The sequence below is a fragment of the Pseudorca crassidens genome, chromosome 11 (genome assembly GCF_039906515.1).
Source record: "Pseudorca crassidens isolate mPseCra1 chromosome 11, mPseCra1.hap1, whole genome shotgun sequence".
NCBI classification, from domain to species: Eukaryota; Metazoa; Chordata; class Mammalia; order Artiodactyla; family Delphinidae; genus Pseudorca; species Pseudorca crassidens.
Window position 1 is genome coordinate 25,841,025 of NC_090306.1, and position 7,196 is coordinate 25,848,220.

The 7,196-nt window shown below is 40.6% G+C and overlaps 1 protein-coding gene across 2 annotated transcripts; it reads left to right on the plus strand.

Annotated features, from left to right (window-relative positions):
• The first annotated feature begins 39 nt into the window (after positions 1 to 39).
• On the plus strand, positions 40 to 6,363 carry ETFBKMT (electron transfer flavoprotein subunit beta lysine methyltransferase). 2 transcript variants are annotated; one of them, XM_067696091.1, is made up of 4 exons: positions 40 to 192; positions 1,731 to 2,123; positions 4,300 to 4,430; positions 5,194 to 6,363. In XM_067696091.1, exons 2-4 carry the CDS (start codon positions 1,798 to 1,800, stop codon positions 5,535 to 5,537), a joined length of 801 nt encoding a protein of 266 aa, XP_067552192.1. In that variant the 5' UTR covers positions 40 to 192; positions 1,731 to 1,797; the 3' UTR covers positions 5,538 to 6,363. The 2 variants fall into 2 exon arrangements, with proteins under 2 accessions (XP_067552192.1, XP_067552193.1); XM_067696092.1 differs by lacking the exon at positions 40 to 192 and adding an exon at positions 219 to 322.
• Positions 6,364 to 7,196: the final 833 nt, after the last annotated feature.

The following is a 7,196-nucleotide window of genomic DNA, read 5'->3' on the forward strand; positions in this document are numbered from 1 at the left end:
GGGAAGGAGGGCGGAGCAGGAGGGCGGGGCGGGGACGCAGGGCGGGGGTGGGGGTGCTGGGTGTTGGGGCCCGGCTCTGGGGGGGAGGTGGGACCCACCGTGCAGTTGTAAAGAAGGCGCGAAAAGAGGCGCAAAGGCGAGTGACAGACCTGACCTGTGCTTAGCTTCCCGGGACGGTGTTAGCACAGCCAGGTAAGGAGAAAAGGAGGACTGTGCCTGCCCCTTTAAGACTGACTCCCGTCCTCCTTCGAGGGAAGTTACGTGATAACACTTTGTAACTTGCCCCTTTAAACCTGTCTTCTCACCGTACCAGTTAATACAGGTACCAAGTATCCACCGCATAATCACATATTCATAACGGATGCTTCATTGGTGCTGGCGTGGGCGGGGCATCATCGGTCTGCATGACAGGGTGTCCAAAATCAATCATCTTGTATTTGCTCTGCTGTCTTTTCAAACCTTAGGCTCGTGAGATTCAAGGGCTGACCCAATCCTTCCCTACACGATTAGTCCAATGAGGTCAGGCCGTTAGAGACCCGTAGATTACAAGGAATAAACGTGGGCTGCACCCACTTAAGGTCTGTCCTTGGTTCACAGACAGACATTTTGCCCCTCCTCGTGTCTTGGTATTTTAACTAACTGCCCACGTTTAAAAGTGGGAGTTTATGGGTAAATAGCTGGATTGTTTTGAGAAATTGAAAGATCTGGCCACGTGTCCCCTGGCTGGGGACTGTTTTGAAATAGTTTCCAGTTTGCCACAGCCCTTCTGTGATCTAACAACCAGCCTGCATCACTCATTTATCACCAGTCTGGCCCTGGGTAGGCATTTGAGTTTGGGGCCCCTACTCTAAGTACTTGGGTGGATGTAAGACTATTTATATATTTATGCAGAACAGATCAGAGGTCCCAAACAACTGGGTGTATAATTTGTGCTTAAACTGCTCTTCCTCATTCTTATTTTTATCAAGGTGTCTTTCTATTAAGTCCAGGTTTGGTAAAGATGACTCATCAGAGGTATTTACAGAAAGAGATTTGGAAGTTGATATTCTTTTATTACAATTAAATCCATAGTTTTTTGTTTGTTTTGTTTTTGTTTGTTTTTAGGAAAACACCTGAATCTTGATTACATTGATGTTTTATGCTAGGACTATCTTTATTGAGCAGTCAGTATAATTTGTATATCTCTAACCACAGTTACAATTTGGCAATCTGCACAATCTTGGCTAGACTTCATAAAGGCAAGAACTGTGTTTGCCCTGATAATTGCTCTATTCCATCACTAGAATCTAAGCTTCCTGAAGATGGGGACTTTGTTAATTTTGTTCACAGTTGCCAAGCACAGTGCCTGCTTAAAGGGAAGTGATTTATTAAATGAATGAAAGAACTTTAAAGGTATACCTTATTTTATGTAAAAGGCGTGTTCCTGAGGATTCTCTCAAAATCAGATGCTTGTATATTTGTTGTTATAAGTTACTACAAAGGATTCTGTTGTGGAAAGGCATCTTTTAGAAGATTGGATTTTCCTAAATTAATGCACCAACGCTTTCACCTAAAATGAACTTGCACTTGTGCAGCATCTGCTACAGAGCTAACACTAACATTTTCTTACTATGCAATAGGATTTGGAAGTGTTGGTGAGCCTTGGAGTTTTCAGTATTATTTATGTTTTTAGAGGTCCAGAGATTCCAGTTGAGATCAGTTTGGCAGCCAGACCCTTATTCTTTCCCCAGGAAGGAGGAGGAGGAGCAGCTGTTATTAAGAGCAGCACCAACAAACCTGTGCTTTGGGACAGGACCGATGGCCTTGAGCCCAGGTTGGAGAGCGTTTACATCATTTGCCATGAACCGCTGTGGTGTCCTTCGGAAGGCTGTGAGAAGCAGCGGTTTTCCTTTGTTTCCCTGGGGCCACTGCCCCTGGAGGGAAACCGGAAGCTTTTTGGACCCTGAGATGAAAGCTTTCCTGGAGGAGAACACTGAAGTCACCAACCGTGGTAGCCTCACCCCTGAAATCCAGTTGCGGCTTTTGACCCCCAGATGCAAGTTCTGGTGGGAGAGAGCTGACCTGTGGCCCCACAGTGATCCTTACTGGGCAGTCTACTGGCCAGGAGGCCAAGCCCTGTCTAGGTACGGCCGTAAGTGAAGTGGGAACCTTTAGGGCTCCGCATATCCTTACTCTTTTCAGCCCCTTCCAATGCCTTGTTCTCCCTGTTCCTCACAGAAAACCAGAGTAAAACCCCAAATTCTTTTCTTAATTTAGAGCAGTTTAGGAAAAGTTTTGGGTTGCTTTGTTGCATAGCTTTACCTTCTGCTCCAAGCTTATCAAGGTGTTTCCCGATATATAGCTCTCTCCCCAAGAGAAATCCTAGGTCAGCTATCAAGACCCTAGGTAGCTGGTCATGATCCAGAAATCTCACACTGTTCTCAGGTTCATGGTTCATGATGCATGGTCCGTGCAGAGTTCCTCAGTGGAGCTTAAAGCCCCAGTCCTTCAGGTCGCCTGGTTTAATCCTGTAAATATTGCTCCTTAAACCTTACACTTCCTCCATCACTGCCTCTTCCCAGGCTCCCAAAGGATGAGGGATGTGAGTGATTGGGACATTACTCAGGTGAACTCTGGAGTTGCACCTGCATTAAAATTATTTTTTAAAAAATATTTATTTGGCTGCGCTCGGTCTTAGTTGTGGCATACGGGCTCTTAGTTGCGGCACTGCCTCTGCATTTTTAAGGTTCCCCCTTTCTAACTCCCCATACTGCAAAGGTCTTCTTTAGGACATTTTCTCACACATTCACACAGTGCTTTTTATTAAAACAGCCACTGAAACAAAGGCAAGAACTTATAGCATTTTAATCTAGTCTTTGCTCTTAGACTGGTAAATGATTTAATCTTTTTATGCCTTGAGGTTACAAAACTGAAAGGAAAAGGATAAGGACTTCTCTTTCACAGGAATGGTATGGTCTAGCAGAATTCAGGTTGTATATAGTTTTAAATGCAAAATAAATAAATGCAAACATAGAGCTTTTGGAGAATCCTAAGTTCTGGAAAGCTTTCCAATATCTAACAAGTCCAATATTCTGGCTGTTGTGTTGCCAAATTTTCAAGCTTTATTTACTTATATCATTAAAAAGAATACATTTTAAGTGATATCTATGCAAGTTGTTGTTTATCAACTCCAAATATAAGTGCCATCGAATTCCTTAAGAGACTTGTCTGAATCAGAGGTCACAAATAGGTGATCCACAGATGCATTTTCTTTGGCCTTTACTTGTAAACTTAAAAAAAAAAAATCAGTTGCTAACATTTAAAACTTGAGGGATTGCATGTAAAAATTTATTTCGATTTGAAAAAAAAGAATCTCTGGGGAATTCCCAGGTCCACTGGTTAGGACTCGGTGCTTTCACTGCCTGGTCGGGGAACTAAGACGGCACAAGCCACGAGGCAAGGCAAAAAAAAAAAAAAAAGAAAAGAATATCTGATAACACTGGATTTAAATCTCTGATAACACCCCATTTCTGTGGGGCAACAATTAGCTTAAGATGGGTAACAGCTGCCCCTTTAGACAGGGTACTACATCCCCACCTTGCTGTAGTTCCTTAGTCTTTTTTTGGCTTGCTGGATCTTAGTTCTCTGATGGGCCCTCAGCAGTGAAAGCGTTGAATGCTATCCACTGGACCGCCAGGGAATTCCCTCTGCTCTTCTTTATTATTACAATACTAAGGTCAAGTGTCAGTTGACATTTATTATTTCAGTGTTTTCCCATTCATCGTCACTTGCTTGGTAATTACTTAGCCCAGGTCCAAATTCTTTGGTTGAACTGGACTTTGATTGTACCTTACCAGAGAGGTCATTATAAAACAGTTCAAGCAGTAGGTAAAACCACTCTCTGTTGAACAATGAAAAGGAGACTGTGAATTTTGCATCTAGCTTACTGAGTCCTGACTTTAGCAGTATTTTGTCAGTCTGTGTTTTTGGTGCTTAGTAGTTTCTGGATCACAGTAAGTGCTCACTACTTCTAAAAAGTTGACTTGAAGAGCATGATTAGTCAGTTGTATGGAACTGCTCTTCACACCTGCCAAAGAGAAAGACCAAAATGACTAGGTCCTCCCTCTGCCACCTCTGCCCAGCTCTTAAGATTGACATTTTATCTCATTCTGGTCAGGCCAAACTTGCCAATGTTGGACCAAATTCTTCTGCTAAGTTTCACTATTTCTTTGTCCAGTCAATCCAAAGAAAAATTTTTGTACACCTCTTATTGACCTTCTTCTATCTTAGATAATGTTTTCCCTTTTCTTTCTAATTTAGGTATCTTTTGGATAATCCTGACGTTGTCAGAGGAAAATCTGTGTTAGATATTGGGAGTGGATGTGGAGCTACAGCTATCGCTGCTAAGATGAGTGGAGCTTTAACGATCTTGGCCAATGACATAGACCCTAGTAAGAATTTCACATTTTAAAATATTTGAAGCTCATCTTTTTTTCTTCCAGGATAAATATCTACAGATGCCTCAACCCATCATAGCCTAGCCCATTTCCATGTGAATCTTATAATCTGATATTGTGAACTTACTCAGTGGGACATTATCTGTGGGAATCCTGTGAGGCCTGAGTTGATGGTGCATTTTTCACAGGAGGACTTCTATTTGTGTCTGGCAGATATACCAAAGTGATACCAACCTGGGAGCACTTAACTGTTGGTCATTGCTGGGCTAGGCATTTCCTGAAATATGTAGGTAGTGTTTATTTGACCAAAACCCAAGTGAAGATAGGCCAGTGTCTTTGAGGGAGATTTTATTCCATTCGAACCCAAGTTGAGACAGGTAAGGTTTAATTTTATCTGATTTTCTTCTAGTCTTCCCTTTCACTGAGGATCTAGCCCTTGAGGAGCTTTATTGTGTATGGGGTCTCAGGTCCAACTTGTCATCCTGCTGCACAAGGCTTGTAGATCAGCAAATGTTCCTTAAAACCTCAACATTTCCAGGTGTTTGGTATTGTTTTATTTTCAGGATATTCATATATTTGAGAATTGCAGGAAATAGCTTATATTGGCATACACTTTAGGCTTCTTTACCTAAAAAAACAACTTTCAACAGAATGGGAAAAAAAACATATTGTTGGAGATTTTCTAGATTATTTAAATTAATTAATAGGGAATTAAAACAACTTAGCATATACCAATTCACTATGTGCTTTTTTAAAGTTGCAGGAATGGCTATTACACTAAACTGTGAGTTGAACCAACTGAATCCTTTTCCCATTTTAACCAAAAACATGCTGGATTTGGAACAAGATAAGTGGGACCTTGTTGTGCTTGGAGATATGTTCTATGATGAAGACCTTGCAGACAGTCTACATCAATGGCTGAAAAATTGCTTTTGGGTCTACAGAACTCGAGTACTGATTGGTGACCCTGGGCGACCCCAGTTCAGTGGACATAGCATTCAGCATCAACTGCACAAAGTAGCAGAATATTCACTTCCAGAGCCCACTAGGCAGGAGAACAACGGACTGACAACAAGCACGGTGTGGGAATTTCAGCCTTGAGCTGTTGAAGTACCTCCAATATGGATATAGCTATGTTTGGGTTTAACCCTAAAGACTGTCCAGTTCAAAGAAGGAAATTTGTGTTAAATGGCAAATCTTGTTTCCAAAATATGAAGGTTGAAGTTTTGTCACCCTTTGTCATGTAACTTGTTCTGCAGTAAGCCAAATATAGAAATCTCTATCTGTAATTTTTTTCTAGTTTTACTGCTATAGGAATATAATTATAGAAGGCAATATCCACATGTAATTCAAGTAGCTGAGAGGAATTAGATATTTTAGCAGAGTCTCTTTCTATTGTTGAGGACAACTGTGATGTATCTTTGAATTAAACAAAATAAAAAATACAGAAGAATACTATATTTAAAAAAAATTGTCTGTTAAGATCAGAGATGCAGTTGGTATGGTACAGAATACAGTAAGTCCCCTACATACGAACCTTCAAGTTGTGAACTTTCGAAGATATTAAAGTGCCCCTGTATGCCAGCTGTTGTACTGTACTACCGTACTTTTCAAGGTACTCTACTGTAAGATTAAAAATGTTTTATTTTGTGTATGTTTTTTATGATTATTTGTGTGAAAAGTATTAAAAACCTATTACAGTAGAGTACTGTATAGTTGATTGTGTTAGTTGGGTACCTAGGCTAACTTTGTTGGACCTACGAACCCACTCTCGTAATGGAACTCGTTCATATGTAGGGGACTTACTGTACATGGGCTTCGGAGTGAGGCCACTCTGTCACTTTCTAGTTGGGATTTTGGGCTAGTTAAGCTCTCTGAGCTTCCATTTCTTCACCTATAAAATAGTAATAAAATTTAATAAACTGCACCTCAAAGGGTTATTATAATAAAGTATAAAGTGTGTAATATAGGATAAGTACATAATAGGGCATCAATTAAGAAACACAGATAAAGATTTTAGAATTTCCTACATACTCAGTACTGTGATAGCCTCTTTATGGTTTACTAAGGTCAGTTAGAAATTGGTTATGCCACCACTACATGCCCCAGCTTGTCAGGATCTTATATATCAATAAGAACATTAGGACATAAATGAAAAACAATGTGAAGAATGTGTATAGTATACACTATGTAAAAAAGATGTATGTATATACCTACATATGAATGTATGTGTAAAGAATGCGTATTTACTTGTAGTAGATATAGAATATCCCTGGAAAGAAACTGGTAACAGTGGTTGTCTTCTGAGAGGGTACCAGGTGGCTGGTGGATGAGGGTGGTAGGGAGACCTAGTTCTTACTTTTGGGTCTTGTAATTTCGTACCGATTACCTGTATTATATTTCCTATTCTCCAATTTAAAACAAAACGTGACCACAATATATGTTACAGGTATAAAACGCAGCCTTGCGAATGTACCGTTGACGCTTGTACAACCTGGGCGTTAGGGGTGCTGACTACCCCACCCACCCCCTGGAGTTGAAAATCTATGTATAACTTTACAGTCCGCATCCAAGTTTCTGCATCCGGGGATGGATCGTGTAGTACTGTAGTATTTATTGAAACAAACCAAACAAAAACACATATAAGTGCAGTTCAAACCCGTGTTGTTCAAGGGTCAGCTGTACTCTCGTGTTCTCATATACTAATTAGGAATTGTTTATGACACTTGCATTTTATGTTTTCTAACAATACACACCGCC

What these genes read in the sequence shown, in the direction of transcription:
- ETFBKMT (XM_067696091.1), top strand. Translation starts at nt 1,798, where the DNA reads ATGGCCTTGAGCCCAGGTTGGAGAGCGTTTACATCATTTGCCATGAAC. An exon ending in GGAGGCCAAGCCCTGTCTAG is followed by an intron (nt 2,124 to 4,299) that starts GTACGGCCGTAA and finishes TTTCTAATTTAG; the next exon opens with GTATCTTTTGGATAATCCTG. An exon ending in GGCCAATGACATAGACCCTA is followed by an intron (nt 4,431 to 5,193) that starts GTAAGAATTTCA and finishes GCTTTTTTAAAG; the next exon opens with TTGCAGGAATGGCTATTACA.